The sequence below is a fragment of the Erpetoichthys calabaricus genome, chromosome 9, assembly GCF_900747795.2.
Source record: "Erpetoichthys calabaricus chromosome 9, fErpCal1.3, whole genome shotgun sequence".
In the NCBI taxonomy this organism is placed as follows: domain Eukaryota; kingdom Metazoa; phylum Chordata; class Cladistia; order Polypteriformes; family Polypteridae; genus Erpetoichthys; species Erpetoichthys calabaricus.
The window spans coordinates 90,186,122-90,208,887 of NC_041402.2; the positions used below are offsets into that span (position 1 = coordinate 90,186,122).

Below are 22,766 nucleotides of genomic sequence, written 5' to 3' on the forward strand. Positions count from 1 at the left end.
GGTTTTTAAAAAGTCCCTGATATTTGTTTGTTCATCTGGACATTTAGCACCCGAGAACCCTTATCGACAGATATGGTTGGGATTCACGAGGCTGGGAGTGTGAATGAGGATGAGCATTCTATCCGCAGCACCTGCAATGTTATGTATTCTTATAATGGCATAAAAACTAATATTAGTGTCATGCATGCATGTGAGGAACCCAAGTCTACAGGTTCCTCACACAGACTGTGTGCAGACTCATTAGAAACAGCCTGATCTCGGAGTATGGGCAAGTCCAGCCTCATTTCCCTAGTAGGTGGTAGCCTACTGGACCTAAGCTGGATCTTCAGAGTAGCAACAACAAGTCTGTGGTCAGAATTCTCTTTCATTAAGAACAACATAAAAAAAACAAGTGGGTTGGATCACTTGATGATTTACGAATGAGATTAAGTACTACTTTAGTTACAAAGCATGAAGGGAAAGTCATAATAATGAATAACTTCAATGCAGCCACTGGCACTGATAGGGCTGGCTATGAGGAATGTTTCAGTCCCCATGGGTCTGGTGACCGTGGTGAAAGTGGCTCCATGTTCCTTGACTTTTGCAAAAGGTCAGGGGCTGTGAATTGCTGGATCCTGGTTCCAGCGCCCAGAACTGCATCGCTGGACTTGGTACTCCAATACTGGTGGTGCGGTGAAGGAGATTGATCATGTCCTCGTGAGCATATGCTGGAGGCTCCTGCAAAACTGCAGGGTCTACAGAAGTGCCCAGTTTGTGAATTCTGACCACAGACTTGTTTGCATGCAGTTTGTGTGAGGAACTTGCAGATTTGGGTGCGACTGACGATCCTAATGTGATGTGGGAGACCTTCCGTGACAAGACCCTGAAGGTTGCTGAGGGTTGTGTTGGTGTTACCGGTGTTCCATCTCGCAGGGCACCCTGGATATCATTGAGAGGAGTTGCAGCGCATGGCTCAATGGCAACTCTGGTCTGTACCGGGAACTGAGAAGGACAGCTGCGAAGGCTCTGAGGGCAGATAAAGAGGCGTTTGTTACAGGAATCTGTGAGCAAGTGACACACCATCACTGGTCTAGCGACCCACGTCCTGCTTACAGAGGAATCGAAGCATTACGCACATCCAAATCTGTTCCTCAGAGAGTCGCAGTCAGGGCAGCTGATGGAATGGTCCTTATGGATGACACTGCAGTTGTGACCAGCTGGGCTGGCTACTTTGAGCAGTTGTTCAAAACTGATACTCTGGCTAGGACGTTGAATATCGCTGGGTCCACTGTTCTTGAGGCTGATCCTCCAATTAGCTGTGAACCACCCAATCTCACTGAGATTGCACAGGTGGTGAACCAGCTGAGGGGAGGAAAGGCTGCAGGGATCTGTGGTATCTGGGGTGGTGGTAAGGCTGTCCTCCTGGCATTGTAAGCAATCTTTGCTTCCATTTGGGAGACTGGCATCATTCCAAATGGTTGGAAAACGGGACTTATCATCCCTATCTGGAAAGGGAAGGATGATCACCTGGATTGCAGCAACTACAGGGGGATAACACTGCTCTCGGTGCCAGGTAAGGTCCTTGCTAGGGTTGTCCTCAATAGGATCCGTGATCACTTGCTCACTTACCAGTGACCGGAACAGTCTGGTTTTATGCTTAAGAAGTCTACCATCGACTGCATCCTGGCACTGAGGGTTCTAATGGAGTGCAAACATGAATGTCAGCAGAGTTTCTTTGCAGCCTTTGTCGATTTTCGTAAAAGCATGCAACTCAGTTGATCAAGCTGCCCTGTGGGACCTGAGGGTTTGCGGGATCCCCTCGAAGTTGTTGGATATCATGGTCCGCCTGTACACTGGTACTGTGAGTGATGTGCAGAGTGGAGGCAGAACCTCTGTGTTTTTCCCAGTTGATTCTGGGGTTCGTCAGGGGTGTGCTCTTGCTTCTACTCTGTTCAATGCTTGTATGGACTAGGTGTTGGGCAAGGCCATGGGGTCCAGTGGCTGTGGGGCATCTGTTGGTGAAGAGAGATTCATGGATCTTGACTTTGCTGACGATGCTATGATCTTCATGGAGTTGATGGAGGCTCTGATCGGGGTGCTTGAGAAACTAAGCGAGGAGTCTGAGTGTCTGGGCTTGCGAGTGTCCTGGATAAAAACCAAGATCTAGGCCTTTAATGACCTTTTGGGCACAGCCATCAGCAGTGTGTCTGTCTGCGGAGAGAGTGTCGACCGTGTCAAGAAGTTTACTTACCTTGGCAGTGACATTCATGTCTCTGGTGACTCTTCCTATGAACTCAGTAGACGGATTGGGAGAGCATGGGGATCATGAGGTCGCTGGAAAAGGGTGTGTGGCACTCCCATTATCTATGCAAAAAGACGAAGGTCCAAGTCTTTAGAGTCCTGGTGCTTCCTGTCTTGCTATATGGTTGTGAGACATGGACGCTATCCAGTGACCTGAGATGAAGACTGGATTCCTTTGGTTCTGTGTCTCTCCGGAAAATCCTTGGGTACTGTTGGTTTGACTTTGTGTCGAATGAGCGGTTGCTCATGGAGTCCCAAATGAGGCACATTACCTGCATTGAGAGGGAGTGTCAATTATGGCACTACAGCCACGTGGCGTGTTTCCCCGAGGGTGATCCAGCTCATAAGATCCTCATCGTTGGGGACCCGAGTGGCTGGACCAGGCCAAGGGGTTGCCCACGTAACACCTGGCTGCGGCAGATAGAGGGTCATTTCTGGACGGTGGGACTGGACCACGTGTCTGCCTGGGGGGTTGCCAACCGGGATCCTGAGTTGTTTCGTCTTGTAGTGGGTGCGGCAACGCACTGTACCAGTGCATGCTCCCCAACTTGACTTGACTTTGGTGAATGGAAACACTTGTTAATTAATGAACTTTCTAAAGTATGAGATAACAAAGTACTTTGCGTTACGAAGCTTTCAAGAAACACACCCTTGACCATTTCTGAGTTGACGTATTTTCACATCAAGTGTTCATTCTGTGGTCTGTAGAGCAGTAATAGAATTAGGGAGAGAATATTTCAATTGATGAGTTTCAATGAGAAGAGCATGCATGATGTTTTGCTAGTGTGCAAGTGCCAGATAACAGAGAAGAATGAAAAGCAAGAGCAGGAGATAGACTATAAGTGAATGAAGCAGGCTGGGACGTAGTCAAGCCCAATATCGGGAGAAAACAAGTGAAAACCCAACAGCAAGAATCAAAATTAAAAAATGAAGCAAAAGGTGTATATACTAACTAGTTTAATTACAATGAACTGTTTCTAAAAAAAAATCATTTTATCATGTCACAGTTCTGGTAAGTTGTGTATACTAACCAGGAGATGGTGCTGCCTTATAGTTGTGTTCCATTGAGAAAGGGTTAGCTGTACTGTTTTCCATCAGCACAGACTCACACACTTTAACTCCAGGATGAGGATTTGCCCTTTCAAAGGTTTCCTAGGTGTGATGTCGGGACACTGGAAATACTCCTGGGTCTGATAAAAAAGAAGATGCTCCACATCTCCCAGGAAGATGGAGTCCAGAAGGGACAAATAAGGCTTATTGAGAAGAGTGGAAGGAGGGGGAAACACCCAAGGAAGATAAACTATGGACTATTCTGTTGTACATTATGAAGTAAAGCCTGTTGAGAGTTATTTCCCTACTAATAAACTGTTATTTGCACATGGGACTTGGTGTTGTGCAATTGTGTGTGGGGTCTGAGGCACTGCTATGCCCTCTGAAGGTCACAGTGTATATAAGAAAATCAAAATTCTTATTGGCTCCAGTACCCCATAAATGGCAGTTTTTTTTATATTAAACCTTTTTCCAGATTATAGTAGCTGTGTATATATTTTTTGATCAAATTCAGATACTCACTTGTGTGAAATAAATCGCAGGCCTCATAAACTACTGGACAACCTTAGTTTCAGTGGCTGAATAAAATAGAAGTTATCTGTCATTCTAAAATGTGAACTGACAAATCACATTTTGAGACCTAAAAACCACAGTCAAGGGGCATAAGGATAAGTCTTCTGAAATGGAATTCATCATGGTAGTATCTATAACACACATTTGTACTCCTTAAAAGAGAAAAGGAGCTGTGTAAAAACTGTCTCCTGTCTCTGAAAAAAAAACCTGATGTTCATGAAGATCAAAGTTTCTTGTTATATTACAGCAAGATGACCAAACCTGCAATGGGTAAGCCTACAACAAGAACACACCTCACCAATGGTAATCTTTAAAGCTACTCAGTACCCAAATTTTTGAACAGGTGATTGTAAACTACAGTTCCTTCAGCAGGGTGCCACGTGTTAGCAGAGAAGTTTAGAATCAGACAAAAGTCAAACCACCACAGCTGCTCTTGCTGACTTCATAAAGAGTATCCTAACTAAACACATGTGTTTCGCTGTATTATTTTTAAATTAAGAACATAGCACTGAACTACTGTTATTTTACTATTCCAACCCACAGGGTCATAAAATTGTCTTTTATGATACCCATCACAGCAAAATGTTAAAAGATATCCAAGAATTTTATGGCTCAGGCTTTTCTTCATAAACAAAACCAATTATACAGGACTGGCATTATAAATAAAATCCAATGTAAGTAAAATGCATTTGTAATAAACAAATTCTGTTGACACTAGGATTTTTACAATGCTTTTTTTATATAAACATTTTTTATTGAATGTCAATAAAAAAGTGCGAGCATCCACATTTAAAAAAAATTGCCAGATATATTCCCTTCAAAACAGCTTTCACAAAAAGGACTAAATGATTCTAGATTTTAATAATAATTTATATAAGTTTGCACATTCAATTGATGCTGAAAAGGCTTATAGTATTTTTCTCCTAGTACATTTTATATATGCTTACTGAATGGCCACTTGTTTAGGTACATCTAACTAACTGAGAGATGGTCCTTATTTGCCCTTAAAAAAATTGTATTTTTCAGGTCATCAATTCAATAATGTTTAAGAATTAGAGGTTGGGGAAGACTTGCCAAAGTTGACTAAAATGTATTTCAGAACTGTGAAAAATTAGCTGTCATTATTATACTGACTCACAAGAGACAGTAAGAGAAAAAAATGGAGATTATTGGGAGATGCAAGTCAAAAAAAGGGCAAATGTCAGAACCAGGACTCAGCATGTACTTTTTCAGCAAAGCCAAAAGCACGATCAAAAATTCAAAGATAAAATAAACAGGAGCAGAGATTCAAAAGAAGTAAGTCTTAAAGTAGATTCAAGGTTTTATCCATCAAACTCTGTCACTCTGGAAATGTTTAGGATGACCTTCATTAATTGACGTCAGTGATGAGCAGCCCCTGCAGAATTCTGGGAAGGATGACCATGGAAATGACTGCAACATTAATCTAAAATGTTGGTGTTCACAGGAAAAACAAAATGGCATTGTGATAAAATGCAAAAAAATGATAAACTTTCCCAACATTTTTTAAACATAAAAATGAGTCTAAGGCCAGGTTTATACGACGCAATGCGTGCTCCAGTGGACGCTACTGCTATTCAAGCATTGTACTGTTTATACTTGCCCACATACTTTAGATAGATAGATAGATAGATAGATAGATAGATAGATAGATAGATAGATAGATAGATAGATAGATAGATAGATAGATAGATAGATAGATAGATAGATAGATAGATAGATAGATAGATACTTTATTAATCCCAAGGGGAATATTCACAAATTCACTTTACATAAATCTGGAAGATTCCAGCAGGTGGCAGTGCGAGATATCATCACAGTGAGTACAGGTTCGGCTTCGCTGTGTTGTGAATTGCCTGAAACACCCATTAAATTCTGAGGACACATTGCCGCAGTATCTCTGAAAAGGATAGATGTTTAATGATTAAACCTATCAATCCAGGGATGTGTCCATTCCAGCAAACATCGGGTGTGAGACAGAAACAATCCCTGGATGGGGCATCAGCTCATCTCAAGGTGAACACAAGCATACATATACCCTAGTTTCATTTTACCATCACTATATCCCCAAGCCTTCATGTCTTTGGAAGCAAACTGGAGCACACTGTTGAAACCCATCAGGGAATCATGCAAACTCCAGGCAGGGAACACCAGGGACGTGACTCCCTGTGAGGCACACCGTGCTGCCACAACATATGTAATTATTAACAGTATTCATTATTAAAACTAAGTTAATGACTTATCTGTAAAATGTAACATACATACTTTAATGCATTTAATCGTGAAAGTGATATCAAGTATAAATCTAAGAATTCTCAATGTACAGAGAGCTGGAATATCATAAATGTAATGTGTTCTGTGTGGCGATTGCTGCTGTCAGTTCAGAAGAAATCTCCAGAAGCAAGAAGCGATTAACAACTGGATTGGTTTTAAGATGATGTTTATGATTATGGTGCCCGGCGGGTGTCCATGCCCGGCCGGGACGCCTAGGAGGAGTGGAGGAGGGCTTGTGCCTCCTCCAGGACACGAGGGGGCGTCTTCCCTGGTGGTTTTGGGGACCACGGGTACGGAGCTTTGAAGCTCAACCCTGTAGGGGCCCGTGGTCACCGCCAGGGGGCGCCCCGATGCCTTGGGAGCATTGGCCCTCAGTACTTCCGCCACACCGGGAAGTACTGGGGGGAAGAGACTTGAGGGCACCTGGTGGACTTCCAGCTTCACCTTGGGAGCTTCCGCCACACAGGGGTGTGGCTACGGAGGTCATGAGGATGCACCTGGAGCCCATCCGGGGCACAAAAAAGGGGCCGCCTCCCTCCAGTCAGGGCGAGAGTCGGGAGGAAGAAGATGAAGCGTGTTGGAGAGGAGTGGAGGCAGACCAAAGAGACTGAGAAAGGCATTGTTGAGTGGCCAGGACTTGAAGGGGTGATTGGTGCTTTGTGCATTGGGTTTGTGCACTTAACTTGTTTATAATGTATAATAAACGTGTGGTGGACAATAACATGGTGTCCGTCTGTGTGTGTCCGGGCAGCTTATCACATGATGATCTACTTTAATGATAAAGTAAACTACGAGGTTAAAGTGGACATTTCGAGATTAAAGCCAGATAAAGCCACTTTAATCACAAAATACACCTTTTCACTGTGTCCTTAATTTTTTTCTCTGTCGCTCAAATACGCCACCGTACATTCTGATGCTGTTGTGAAGGTGCAAACAAAAAAAAAAAGACGGCACAGAAGATGGTATGTGAGATCTTTGAAATGTATTGTGTCATTACGATTGGGAATATGCGATGCTTTAATATAAAAGCATTACAAATGCATTTGTATGTCAGCATTTTGCTATACCACATCGAACCATTCATCAAACATCAATGCAGGTACATCGATACCGGAGAATCCTCAAAGCGGCGTTATGTCACATGTAGATAGTAAACAGAGACTCTGAAGTCACATTCCGACTTTTATCACGCTGCACCAGATCCCCCGCACCACCCCCCTTTTTCTTGCTGGTAGTGCAACTCTCTCACACACGTCACGTTAATTTCTGAGGTCATGCACAGAGGACGTGTCATATGAATGCTGGGAACGTGTGGCAGCCATGATGTGTGCACATACAGTATGTGTTCTGAGTGTGAAGTATAAACAAGCCCTAAAACATCAGAAACAATGTATAGGATTGTAGCAGAAATGTGCACAATACATTTTTAAAGTTACAGATCATATCAATTACATCTCTAATCCCAGTAACTCATTCGATCGCATTCCACCTCTTCCCACAGATGTTGAGTTGTGTTGAAATCTGGTGACCACATTCTTGATAATCAAGGCACCAAAGTGGTTCTTCAGAGAAATGCCATCAGAGAACCATTTTTGGTTCCCAAAAGAACCATCCACATGAAGGTTCCAGAAAGAACCTTTACTTATTTAGATTCATACCAAGCTCCTTACATCACAATGAATAGATGGTAACGGATTTGTCAGATACCAATGAGTTCATGATTTTAAGTTCAGGTCCTTTTGATCTGTCAGGATCCTACTAGGTATACTACTACAGTACAGATTTCTGTTTTGTATGCATATTAGAAACCTTTTTAGAATCCAAAGCACCAATTTCATATCCAAAGAACTTGTCCCAGAGTGATATGGTTCTTTGCCAAACAGTGGTTCTACAAGGAACCACACGCACCAGTAAATTATGATTAAGGAACCAGCATCTGTAGAGAGACCTTCCTGTCATGTTCTTGGGATCACCCCAGGACTTTCCTTGCTTTATGGTATTGAACATTAACCTATTGCAAAATCCCATTCACATTGGGCTCCACAAAAGGATGCACCTGATAGGAAACAATGTTCAGATAACCTGTGGCATTCAAACATTGTGGCTTTTGTTTTTACCAAGGAACCCAATGTGTTCCACAAAAACACAATCCATACCATTACAAACCAGGATTGATCAGGGATGTGTTTCACCAAAACAATGACACAGACTGGTGGCCCTACAACAGGAAAGGATCTTTAAAACTGGAATGTTGCTAGAACTAAATGATGTCATCCCGGACATGATCAAACAACATGTAAATAGATAAAAAGCTAATTTCAAGAAAATAAAATATGGAAAAAGTATCCAAAATGCACCTTAATAAATTTAAACAACTGATAAATATACTGTAGAAGCCTACATTCTTAAAAATAATGGTTCTGCAATGACACTATACTGGGATGGGTGGTTCCTCTCACAGAACCATTGCTTAACAAAGAACAGTTTTATGAAATGAGCTCTTTGGACTTTGAAAAGGTTCCTAATATTTGAACAGAACAAAAATCTTTAATGTGTAGTAGGCTACCTAGCAGGATATGAACAGATCAAGAAAATCTGAACATGAATATGCTATTGTATTCATATTTATTTATTGAGTCTGTTACAGAATCAAATAAATTAAGGTACATTCTAGAAACTTCTTGTGGATGGTTCTTTTTGGAACCAAAAATCATTCCCCTATGGCATTGATCTGAAGAACCACACTTTTATTTTTAAGAGTGTACCTAACACATTTTTTGTTTGTGTCACTACTGTAGGTCTTGTTGATGGGCACCATTTGCTTATGGTAGACAGGATGGTTGGAAGCATGCACTGACAGCACCACAGGCACTCCTTAAACTCTTAACTAAAGCATAAAGTTAGAGACTTCTATGAAGTGTTTTTAGACAAATGTATTCCTTGATGTAATGTTTTTAAGCCAAGTTGCAATTTATTGATAGACAACTCTGTTTTATAAGTGACTTCTAATTTCATATCTGCATTTACTAAAATAGATAGATAGATAGATAGATAGATAGATAGATAGATAGATAGATAGATAGATAGATAGATAGATAGATAGATAATAATAATAATAATTCATTACATTAATATAGCGCTTTTCTCAGTACTCAAAGCGCTATCCACACAGGGAGGAATAGATAGATAGATAGATAGATAGATAGATAGATAGATAGATAGATAGATAGATAGATAGATAGATAGATAGATAGATAGATAGATAGAAAATGTGGCTTTTTACAATAATTATTTAAATAAATAGATAGATAAGTAGATAGATAAATGCATTTATACACACACTCTGATCTGAACACACACCAGAATTAAAAGGTAGAAATTTTAAAAAGAAAGAACACTATACCGACTAGGCTGTCACAGGCACAGTGAGGCATATGGAGATGTATTGCTGTTGGTAAAAAGGAGCTCCAGCAGCATTTCTTGACACACTTCTGCTGAATAACTCATTGGCTGAAAGACCTGAGTGTGTTCGTGTGTCAGAGAGAGGATGTACAGCATTGTTCATTATGGCACTCAGTTTTGCTATGACCGCCAGGAGGTCCAGAGTATGTCCCATGACTGAGGCTGCTCTTTTAATTAGCTTGTTGATTAGGTGGGCCTCCATCCCACCACACCACAACATAGAAAATCCCACTGGCCATCACATAGGTCTTCATGATGTGAGACGTGAGTTGTGTAGTCATTACACAATGAGGTGCCTGCCTTCTTTGTATCAGGAACAATGTAGGATGTTTTCCACAACAGTGGCATTTTCTGGAGCCCTAGGGACAGACTGCACAGGTGAAAGAGGATATCACAAAATTGGTCAGCACAGGCCTGAAGAACTTGAAGACTGACTCCATCTGATCCTGCAGCTTTTCCTGTGTGCAGATTCCTCAGTTGTCTCCTTACTTGGTCTTTAGTTATGAACAGCCCATACTGCTGTTCAGATGAGGCTTGACACTGATCATTCCAGTTGAAGTGGTAGGAGTTGTTGATATAATAAGGATGGTGTGGGGACAATGGTCATTGGAAGATGTTGGTAGTGAGAGGGAAAATCTATTAAAAATTGGTTCAGAGTATTAGCTTTGTCCACATCCCCTTCTACCACTTGAACCCTGGATTGCCTGAGTCAAGTAATTATGTCCAGTCCATTCCAGACATCTTTCATGTTATTCTAGGTGAGTTAGTTTTCTGTTTTAGCTTTGTAAGCTTCCTTTCCTTCACTCAGGTTTTTTGTCAACATCCTTCAGAGCCTCTTTGTCAATGGATGTGAATGTTCTCTTTTTCTCATTCAGGAAACCTTTTACCTTCTTAGCAACCCAGGGCTTGTTGTTTGGTGGGCAACGTACTGTCTTTGTGGGCACCGCAGTGTCGACACAAAAAACTAATCTATGACATTTTAATAAAAGGACATTTTTCATTCAAAATTTAACCTGTATTAAAATTTTAAGACCTGTCCTAAAAATTTTGTGTACCTCATCTCTAACAGTGATTTTCAGATAAATGAAATGCAATCAAAGATATTTAAAATGTGCTTTCAAATATCACAGAATAGCTTCCTGTTCATTTTTAGTTTTCTCAAATGGATTTCAAAATGTCTTCCTTATTATTTTCTGATGCATTAAATATGTTTTTAGGTATGTCAAAGCAGAGCAGCAGATTTGTTGAACAAAAAGAAATTTTGCAGGATCTGATTTTTAGATATGTCAGTTTCAAATTAAGATATCTCTAAATCTATTTAAGAGATCTTGAAAGGTGCATGGAGATATTTTGAGATATCTAATTTTTTGGGGGAGATACCTTCAATTGAATTAGACATATTTTAGAATTAACTCAAATAAACTAATTCTGAAAAATCTCAAAATAGGTTTTAGATGTCTGAAAATCTGAACTGTATTTTAACGTGTCTGTAAATGTTAATATGGGTTGCAGCGCACCTCTAGCTTTATTTCTTAATTTGGCTCTGAAATTTGACCTGAAAAAAACATGTGTAATTACTTGTTAGTTCTTGATCCATCTCTCATCATTTAATATTTCATTGACAGAACAAGAAGAATTAGGTTATAATATTATTAACAGAAGAACACCCCTGGGATAATACATTTTCCTGAAAGTAACTGACATCTTGGCTCTTTAAACAGTGCAACATACTGTGTGGTAACTGGGGGATCCAGTAGTAGTTCATTGTTGGCTGAACAATAAAATCTTACTCTTGTATTTTGGAAAATACAATAAATTAGAATGGTATTAGTCAGTATGTACTGTATATAGTGTTTCTTAAGTAGATGAGCCACATCAGAAATTGATAGCCAATTACAAACAAATGTAATGCCACCTTGTAATTCTGACTGGCATCATATTTCGGTGACACATACTTGTATATTTCCTACAACATCATCTTCCCACAGACCAGACCCATAGCTCTAGTTAGTTAAGAGCACAGAAGCCAGAAGAAAGCCGTGTCAAGAATAAAGTAGGCTAAAATAATATTCAACACCATAACAACACCATAACAAATTTGTATTTGGGGAAAATTTTAGCAGTTACTGAGGATCTCCATCAACACGGAAACTATCAGTGTCACGATATCAGCAATCACTGAATCACTGAGACTAAAGCAAGCACTAATACCCGTGTGGACCTCCTCTTTATTTCTTCCATATAAAAGTGTCCACACTCTTTCTCAAATCCTTTTGTCAAAGGATGCTTTTGGTCACGTAGGCACAATACATAGAAAAAAAAAAGGAAGTGTGCTCTGTGGTTACTCTCTCCGGTGGACGTTAGCATATCATAATCTCTTGGACCAATAGTGTAAGTTTTCCGCGTTTGACTTATATGACCAACATTATAAGATACCAGAAATTATATAGTAGATCAAGTCCCGACTTATCCATGGGAGAATTTAAATGCAAGTGTATATACGGTTTATCATAAATGTTGTAAGTCGTCTTGGATAATGGATTCAGCCAAATATGTAAATATAAATGTAAATGTAAATACAATAGTCTTGGGCTATAGAGAATGAGGGGTGGTCCCTGATCATGTGACTTCTAGTGGGTTCTTCTGTCTAAAAGTTTGAATGAATTTCAAGTCTAGAGATAAGATCAATATTGTTACGTTAAGAAAAATGAAAAACCAGAGATAAAACTGAATTTGTGTAAGCAGATGTGCATTGTTTATATTTATGGTGAGATACAGAAGCATCTAGGTGTTTTAATTTTACTTTGTCTTTATATAAACTCAGTCTTTATTAGGTCATCTTTTTAAAATCTCAAAATAATAATCTACTTTATTAGGTCTCAGTTTTCACAACTTTTTAGTAAATAAAAGCAGTGGTGTACTATGGGGAAGAGGATTGGATTGATTGGTTATTAATCTTTTGGAATTCAATTAATTGCTAACCAATCATTCAATGAATCTTTGACTTTACTTTTAACCATGTCCATAACCATTTTGGTAAAGCTACAACTTTATTTATCTTGACTTTTTCAGTAGATGAGGTTCCTCGCTTATACCATGGTAACTGAAGCACACTCATTTTTTAGAAACAGAATTAAGCCATTTATTGATGAAAAAGGGATTATACAAATATGATTAGTGCTTATGTATTAATATCAAAGAAGGGATGCAAAACAGACAAGCCACAGGAGAGGCTGCTCTTTATTCATGTGGAGGTTTTTTAGATTTTCCCAGCTTTTTTTGTTTAGTGTTTGTTTCTCTTCTGGAATTCAAGTGTGACATCACAGTCATTGCTCTAATGCATAGTTGTGGGTGAGAAAGGGATCAAGTGCTACGCTGAAACTTGAGGTTCTTTTGTTTCCAAATTAGTCAAAACCTTGTAAAACCTAAGTTAACTTGTCAAGCTTATTCATGAGCTTTTTGGAAACAATTAAACATGAGAAAGCAGGTCTTTGGCTGGCTGTTTGTTGCTTAATTTGTCTTGGCACAGATAATCAGTTTTTGATACCATGCCTTTAAAGGAGATGCCCGATGCTGTGGGAACTCCATTCTTCCAGGCTTAAGTGAAGACCTCTGCTTTTAGTGGTGTGCACTCTGTGTCTGTGCCACATGATCCTTTGTTCATGTTTATGATGTGGCATCTTCTTTCTCAACTCATTATTAGTGTTAGGCTCTTTGCCATGTCCCCTGCAACCTCTTTTTTGGTACAATAGTCTAGGCACTGAGTTGTTCTTCTTGAAGTATAGCTTTTTCTCCAGATGGGGTTCGTTTGTTGGCCTAGCTTGGTAGAATGTATCTATGAGGTAGTGATCCCATTCCAGGGTGTTCAAAGGGATTCCAGTGTCCATCTTCAAGAGCCCTAAGCAGAGAAAAGCGTCCAGTCACAAAAGACAAAGGTTGGGTCTCCCATCTCCAAAGAGTGTGGTTTCAATCCCTAATGAGAAAAAATAAATGCATTCGTCTAAATATAAGTAAGTGTGTAGCCTCTGCTTATTGGGACAGAGTCCTCTTTCAGCTATAGGCTCATGCCTGCTTATAGGACCATGAATTTGGCCATCTGAGTAAGCAAGAGTTCATCTTGTAGTCATATAATAACCTTAAGGTGAAAGGCTTTCCAGGTGTCTTTGAGTCTGCCAAAAGTCTATAGAGATAATCATCTCACCTTTGATGAACACCTCTGGTTTTTACGTGAAATTCAGAAAGCAAGCTGACTGAATTTTAGCTAATGATGGAGCTTCAATAGCTGTCCTGTAAATCAGATATGTGAAGAGAAGCTGGCTTTTTGCATCCCTGTCAACTTTGTTCTTTTAGCAGAGAAGACTTTGTTTGGCATTGAATGCAAAGCAAAATGGGATAATGTCTACTTTGCTCTACTGTACACATCTGTTTCCATGGTTTTCTGGAAGGGTACATTTATATAACAGCAAAGTCACATTCAAATGATATGAAGCCATATGACACTGACAATGATCACAACACACATTTTATATTCATAAATAATGGGATAATGACTCGCTTTTCCTCACATACCCAATCATGTCTAAAATTCTGCTATAAACATTCAAGGGCACTCACATCAATGTGATAGAATACATTCCTGGTCTTCTGTTTAAGATATAAACCCATATGACATCTAAGATCCACTCACAGCAGTCTTCTCATTACCTTCGAACTCTTCTGCATAACTCTGGGTGAGGATTTATTGGTTTATATTTTTAATGTAGGCACTATATGGAACGTTTCACCTGCAGATGTTTGTGAGGTTCCATTATTTCTAACAAGTCAAGATCAAAAACCTACTAGGCAGCAGGAAGTGCATTTGATGCCTCACAACTTGAATCAAATTCTGTCCTGGTCACTGTTTGTTGGAGATTAAAGCATTTCACTCCATTCTGCATTCTATGGGTACTTTATGTTTTCACCCTATGATGGATTTCAGTTGATATTAGGAATAATGGACAAAAGCCATTGGTTAAGGGTTAGTTTAATATAATTTGGTTCCAAATACAGCATTCTAAGTTATGCCAGTAGTTTATCCTTTAGGACTGGAATAATGGAATGGAACGAGAACTGGATTTGGGATTGTTGATTGATTTAAAAGCTCTTTTTAAAATTTTTAGGAAATTATTTTTTACCTTGTTTGTGTTGGGCTGTGATGCAAAGAAGAGGCTGAATGCGAAAGCCAAACCAGACCACAGGGTGTGTCAAGACTTTAAAGTTTTGGCTGCAAGTATGTTAAATTAAATAGGGCAAAATGGCTGAAATGAAGTTTTAAACTTGTGTATGCTGGCAGTTAAATTTATAAAGTTTCTAGAAATTAAACATTTGAATTTTAATTTTCATAAAAATATTATTGTTTTATGTGTAGAAATTTGATTTTTTTTGGTTAATTGGGCCCTATGATTTAAATAGTATGTTCCAATTTTGGGAGCCAGATATTGTTGCACCAAAGGATGTAAAATAGTGCAAAAATAATAGATAGATAGATAGATAGATAGATAGATAGATAGATAGATAGATAGATAGATAGATAGATAGATAGATAGATAGATAGATACTTTTATTAATCCCAATGGGAAATTCACATTATCCAGCAGCAGCATACTGATACAATAAATAATATTAAATTAAAGATTGATAATAATGCAGGTGAAAAACAGACAATAACTTTGTATAATGTTAAATGTTAACGTTTACCCCCTGGGTGGAATTGAAGAGTCGCATAGTTTGGGGGAGGAACGATCTCCTCAATCTGTCAGTGGAGCAGGACAGTGACAGCAGTCTGTCGCTGAAGCTGCTCTTCTGTCTGGAGATGACATTATTTAGTGGATGCAGTGTATTCTCCATAATTGATAGGAGCCTGCTGAGCGCCCTTTGCTCTGCCACTGATGTTAAACTGTCCAGCTCCATGCCAACAATAGAGCCTGCCTTCCTCACCAGTTTGTCCAGGCGTGACGCGTCTTTCTTCTTAATGCTGCCTCCCCAGCACACCACCGCGTAGAAGAGGGCGCTCGCCACAACTGTCTGATAGAACATCTGCAGCATCTTATTGCAGATGTTGAAGGATGCCAGCCTTCTAAGGAAGTATAACCGGCTCTGTCCTTTCTTGCACAGAGCATCAGTATTGGCAGTCCAGTCGAATTTATCATCCAGCTGCGCTCCCAGATATTTATAGGTCTGCACCATCTGTACACAGTCACCTTTGATGATCATGGGGTCCATGAGGGGTCTGGGCCTCCTAAAATCCACCACCAGCTCCTTGGTTTTGCTGGTGTTCAGTTGTAGGTGGTTTGAGTCGCACCATTTAACAAAGTCATTGATTATGTCCCTATACTCCTCCTCCAGCCCATTCCTGATGCAGCCCACGATAGCAGTGTCATCAGCGAACTTTTGCACGTGGCAGGACTCCAAGTTGTATTGGAAGTCCGATGTATATAGGCTGAACAGGACCGGAGAAAGTACAGTCCCTTGTGGCGCTCCTGTGTTGCTGACCACAATGTCAGACGTGTAGTTCCCATGACGCACATACTGAGGTCTGTCTTTAAGATAGTCCACGATCCATGCCACTAGGTATGAATCTACTCCCATCTCTGTTAGCTTGTGCCTTAAGGAGCAGAGGTTGGATTGTGTTGAAGGCACTAGAGAAGTCTAGAAACATAATTCTTACAGCACCACTGCCTCTGTCTAAGTGGGAGAGGGATCGGTGTAGCATATAGATGATGGCATCCTCCGCTCCCACCTTCTCCTGATATGCAAACTGTAGAGGGTCAAGGGTGTGTTGAACCTGTGGCCTAAGGTGGTGAAGCAGCAGCCTCTCCATGGTCTTCATCACATGTGATGTCAGAGCAACAGGCCGAAAGTCATTCAGCTCACTAGGACGTGATACCTTTGGGACTGGGGTGATGTAAGATGTTTTCCAAAGCCTTGGGACTCTCCCCTGTTCCAGGCTCAGGTTGAAGATGCGCTGTAGAGGACTCCCCAGCTCCGATGCACAGACCTTCAGCAGTCGTGGCGATACTCCATCTAGACCCGCTGCTTTGCTGGCACGAAGTCTCCTCAGCTCTCTGCTCACTTGCGCTGTTGTAATTATGGGTGGGGATGTCTCTCCTATGCTGGTATCAGCAGAAGGATGTGTGGAGGGTGCAGTACTCCGAGGTGAGAGTGAGAGTGGGTTAGGGTGGTCAAACCTGTTAAAGAAGTTGTTCATTTGGTTTGCTCTCTTCACGTCTCTCTCGATGGTGGTACCCCGCTTCGAGCTGCAGCCAGTGATGATCTTCATCCCATCCCACACTTCCTTCATGCTGTTATTCTGCAACTTCTGCTCCAGCTTTCTCCTTTACTGCTCCTTCGCCGCCCTGAGCTGGACTCGGAGTTCCTTCTGCACGCGCTTGAGCTCATGCTGATCACCGTCTTTAAAAGCCCTTTTCTTCTGGTTCAAAAGGCCCTTGATGTCACTTGTAATCCATGGCTTGTTGTTAGCATAGCAGCGTACAGTTCTTACTGGAACTACAATGTCCATACAGAAGTTGATGTAGTCAGTAGTGCAGTCAACAACTTCCTCAATGTTCTCACTATGTGATCCCTGCAGGATATCCCAGTCTGTAGTTCCAAAACATTCTCTCAGAGTATTCTCAGCCTCCGGGGTCCACTTCCTGAATGATCGTGTGGTTGCAGGTAGGACCCTCACTTTTGGTTTGTAGTGAGGCTGAAGCAGAACCAGGTTATGATCTGCTTTCCCAAGCGCAGACAGTGGGGTGGCGCTGTATGCGTCTTTAACGTTTGCATACAGTAAATCAATAGTCTTATTTCCCCGGGTGTTACAGTCCACATACTGGGAGAAGGCAGGTAATGTTTTGTCCAGCGTCACATGGTTAAAGTCTCCAGCGAATGTAGATGTAAAGAGGTTGTCAAAAAACAAAGCTTGGGATGTAAATGGGAATTCTATTCTTTTGTATATGGATAGAGAGAGAGAGAAGACATTCTCTTTTTTATTTTAATCTTATTGATTTTATTAAAATCAAATAACATTTCATACAAATAACTCAAGTTTTACAAAAAAAAAAGGTTCTCTATTAGGGAAAGTGAAGCACAATAGCAGCCAGTTCAGGGTGCAGAATGAATCCATCGTCCTAGGTGCAAGTGTGTTGCAGCTGTGGGCTGTGTCTCCTTCCAGGTCAGGTGTTGGGGTGGAGGACATATAAGTGGGTCTACATAACAAAGTTAGGATAGGGTCACCCCAAAACCCTTCCATGACAAAACACAAACTCACAGTCTCAGATAAAAAAGAGATGTCAGTGTTGACCTTTTAACCCGTTGCATAGATGACGCAAAATGTCGATGTTCATGCAAACCCAAAATGAGATAATCCATCCATCCATTATCCAACCCGCTATATCCTAACTACAGGGTCACGGGGATCTGCTGGAGCCAATCCCAGCCAACACAGGGCGCAAGGCAGGAAACAAACCCTGGTCAGGACGCCAGCCCACCACAGGGCACGCACACATACACACATCCACACACTAGGGACAATGTAGAATTGCCAATGCACCTAACCTGCATGTCTTTGGACTGTGGGAGGAAACCGGAGCACCTGGAGAAAACCCACGCAGACACGGGGAGAACATGCAAACTCCATGCAGGGAGGACCCAGGAAGCGAACCCAGGTCTCCTAACTGTGAAACAGCAGCGCTACTCACTGCGCCACCATGCCGCCCCAAAATGAGATAATGAATTTTAAATAAAAAAAATGAAACATTCCAATATTTGGATTTTACATAGATCAGAACCTCAAAGCAAATAATAATCAACACAAATAATAATAAAAATCCACAAAAATTAAAACAGGACTTAATAATAACATGTAAAAAGCAAGATGTGTTGAGCACAGTGCACAGGTAAGAGATTGGTAATATGACAATTGTAAATAAGGTAAGAGTTCTAACTAATGACCGCATTTGTTTAAAGATTTTGTTTTCTTTGTTTGCTTTTTGGGTAAATAAATTAGGATTGTTTAGAGGAATTAAAACTATTTGTGTGGACTTAATGGACACTTAATTCTGATACTAATAAAATCATGTACAGCTGCTATGAAGTTTCAGTGGAAACGTCTATTTCTTTTCACTGAAAGGACAACCAAGCAAGTCTCAGAAGACACAGAGGCCAATGAAACAACCTGGAGATATAAAATATTATTACTATTCTGCTTAGGTTTCGAACCAGCACAGTTCACAACAAGTGAATTAAGAATAAATGAAAGGACGCAACTCTTCTGTTTATCATTAAAAAAACCGGATGGACTCTATGGGACTTTCCTTTGCCACATTTGCTCTTGTTTCACTTGATTTCTCAGTTTCTACAGTATAGAATTATTTATTCTTGTTATCAAATCCTTTCTGAACTCCTACTGAATTTTGTTTCTACTTAAATTACTGTTTTAATTTTCCTGTGTTCATGTACTTGTGACTTTAATAATGTGTTGTAATGATATTTGCTCTTTAAAATTTCGAGTCATAGTTTAAACCATTTATTTTGCTGTTTCAAACCAAGACTGACTGATCGATAACAGAACGTTACTGATAACTTACAGAGTTAAAAAAATGTGAATTTTATGAAAGTTCTTCATGAGAAAGAAAGACCATAAAAAAGTAAAAAGATGTTCAGAAGTGGATTTTTGTTTAATAAATAGATACTCATTTTTATATATGGTGTATTTATTGTTTTAGTGCACACAGTTTTATTAAATGGTGCTTGGCACCACTGCCACCTGACCAACATACCTGATGCCACAATGGATGAAGGACACTATCACTGTGATGATAACCCACAGCATCCAATCTTCTAAATCTTCCATTATATTTAGATAACACTGAAAAATTATCACATTTAATTACTGTGGAATGAGTAGAGCTGGAAAGACTTTTGGTCTTGGAACTCTTAGAGGTTTATTTTTTCCAGCATCTGTGCTGGTTGTCATTTGTTTCTCTTTCATCCCTGTCCATCAAAGTATATGTTATCAAATTAGACTCTTGTAGACTTACAATTACAACCATAAAAGACTTAAACATGACCTAAACTAAAATTTAATTTTCCTTCACCTCCTGTAGAAAATCTTCCATTTTTAGCACTTATTTGTTTTTGTAATTGTGATTTTTCTTCTAATATTTGTAAAGCACTTTGAACCACACCTTTGTATGAAAATGTGTTATATAAACAAATGAAATAGAACTCTGATTTAATTTACCAGTAAAATTAAGGTAAAGACCTCAAAAATCAAGCTTTGGGGTAGTTGTTCTAGTTTTGTCATCGGAATCATACGGGGACATGTCTTCATTATAATCTGTAATGAACTTTTTAAAATACTTAAGACACAAACCATTCCCTTCTTCAGGATTTCGTGTTGCTGTGATCTCTCGTGATGGAAACAGACTTGAAAAACTGAAGAACTTTGTCCCAGCTTCTACCAGAGACAAACTTTACACACTAGTGGGAAATGTTGGTAAGATGTTTATATTGTGAAATCCATTCCTGTAGGTATATTGTTTTCTTTTTCTACAGAAAACCAACTTTTCTTTTCTATTCTTTCTATGTTCCTAGGTACTGAAGAAGGCGCTGAAACTGCTAAAGCCAGTCTCCTGAAAAGCGTAGGAAAGGTGACAGATATTGTATCATCATTGGGCTTCAGCTGGTGGCAGGGTGGTCCACCTCATACTCAGACTCTCAAAGAGCTGAATCATGTAAGTATTAATTTATCATTATTGCCCTGCAGTGTACAGCATCACATGCTATTTTGTAAAGTAGAATTCAAAGAAAAACAATTCAGAACAAGAAATAGATGGGGTAAATTGCAAGGTGGCAACATATTTTGAAGATTTTTTTAAATGAAAAAAAAAACTTATAGGACATGGATATCATTTTTGGGAAAGGAAGATTTCAAATATTTGCTTATCATGGAGCCAGGTGTACATTGCTGACATGCAAGTAAAAATTTCACTGTATTCTCAAGCTTGACAATAACTTGAATTTGAAGTAGACTGAAAAGCAGATTTAGCAGTACATGAGATCTGAACCATTTCTAAACTAACACTCCATGACCTAACAGCTTTGAGGTGGATCGAGAAGACGTGAACTGCAGCAATAAAACCCAGAGGGCATGAAGGCACAATGGAACAGTTCTGCATCAGGGGAGCTGATGGTATAGGTGGTAGAGAGAAGACATTATGTGATTTGCAGAACTCAAAGTACTGCTGAGTAAGACTTGAAGACTCATGATGAGACCTGATCAAAAAAGTTTGTAGAAACCAAGCATGAAGTACTGGACATTTTTAGGGCAAGAGTTGCTCTAAAAAATTAACTTAATAAATCATGCCTAAAGTATGATGTGGTACCGTGTGTCAGGGGTGTGTCGCAAATAAGAGAGGAGCAGGATGTTGTTTTAAAATAATCGATAGTTTGTTGTTTGTGGGAAAAATAGGCTTTAATGGATTGCACTTTTTTGGGCAACTTTTTTTAAAACAACATGGTAATTTGGGCTATTATTGAACCCCTCCACCAAATTTTTCACGTTTTTCATTCATCTGGCATCTCTTCCCCTGCTATTTGCACTTGTATATGTAGTTTACTGTTGTAATATCTCACCAAATGTTAAGGTGGTGTTATGATTCTTTTTGTTGTCCAATTTTTGTATGCATGTTTAAGCCTTTTTTATTAAAGGCTAATGCCCATTATTTAATTTTTCAGGCACTGGAACTGACGTTTGCATTCATTTTTATTGTTGCCATTGTTTTCAGTTATTACAAAATATATTGCATAATTTTAATTGCTATTTTGTTTTTCTCTGGGCACCTGACCTGAGGAGTGCTGTGATTTAGGCAGTCCACTGAACAGCCAATAGAATTGCATGTCACATGATTTACACAGTGGAAGCCCTGAGGATGTTCCACAATTGCATGTGCTTGATACCCCCATAGCTCTAATCTGGATAATCTCTGTATATATATATATATATATATATATATATATATATATATATATATATATATATATATATATATATATCCTGCAATCCAGTTCACGATGGAAAAAGAAATCAATCGACACATCAACTTCTTGGACATTTACATCAAAAGAAATAGTGACGCCACCCTGACCACAAGTGTTTACCGCAAACAATGCTACGCAGACAAGATTCTACACTTCGCCAGCAACCACCCGGTATCTCATAAACGGAGCTGCGTGAAAACCCTATTTAAACGAGTCCACACGCATTGTAATACCAAGGAAAACAAAAATTAATGAGAGACGCTATCTCTTCCAACTTTTCACCTCGAACGGATACTCAAAAACATTCATTAATCGGAGTCTACACAGCAGACGCCAAAGGAATCAGCATACAATCGACTTAAATCAGAACCCCCACCCCACCTGGCATTCACTCCCGTATCACCATAATGTGTCAGAAGGCACGGCACGCACCCTGACCAAGTGGGGCATCAGAATAGCACATAAACCCACGAACAATCTGCGCAATGTCCTGTTTAATGCTAAAAACAAGAAATCGACAGCCGAAACATGAAACGCAGTTTATAGTATTCCATGCAATTCTTGCTCAGCTGTATACATAGGACAAACGTCAAAAAGAATCTCAACACGTGTACAGGAACATCGCAACGCCGTCAGAAGAAAGGACGTACTATCTTTGATATATGCACATACTAAATCGACAGGACACACATTCAACTGGGACAACGTAAAAGTAAAATTTAAGGCCAGTACTAAAAGTGCCAGAGAGTTGGCCGAGTCTTGGCTATCAGATGAAAACGCCATCAACAGACACTTGGACATAAATCCAGCATATGCCAACTTAAGAAGGACATGTACACAATAATTAAACTATACAACCCCCCCCCCCCCTTGACCATACTGACTTAGTCACCTCCACCCACCCCCCCGAACTGAATGTGTTGCTATATATTGCCTTTGATTCTTGTAAGTCTAAGCATTAACCTTTGATGAAGACCCCTGATAGGGGTTGAAAGCTCAGGAATAAAACTATTTTATGATACGTGATT

General features: G+C 39.8%; 1 protein-coding gene across 1 annotated transcript in view; it reads left to right on the forward strand.

Moving 5' to 3' along the window:
• The window catches only part of si:dkey-238o13.4 (uncharacterized protein LOC560780 homolog), a 60,084-nt gene that overhangs the window by 14,607 nt on the left and 22,711 nt on the right, over positions 1 to 22,766 (forward strand). The window contains exons 2-3 of the mRNA XM_028809881.2: positions 20,087 to 20,194; positions 20,293 to 20,432. Coding sequence (XP_028665714.1) covers positions 20,087 to 20,194; positions 20,293 to 20,432 — 248 coding nt within the window. The remainder of the gene's footprint in view (positions 1 to 20,086; positions 20,195 to 20,292; positions 20,433 to 22,766) is intronic.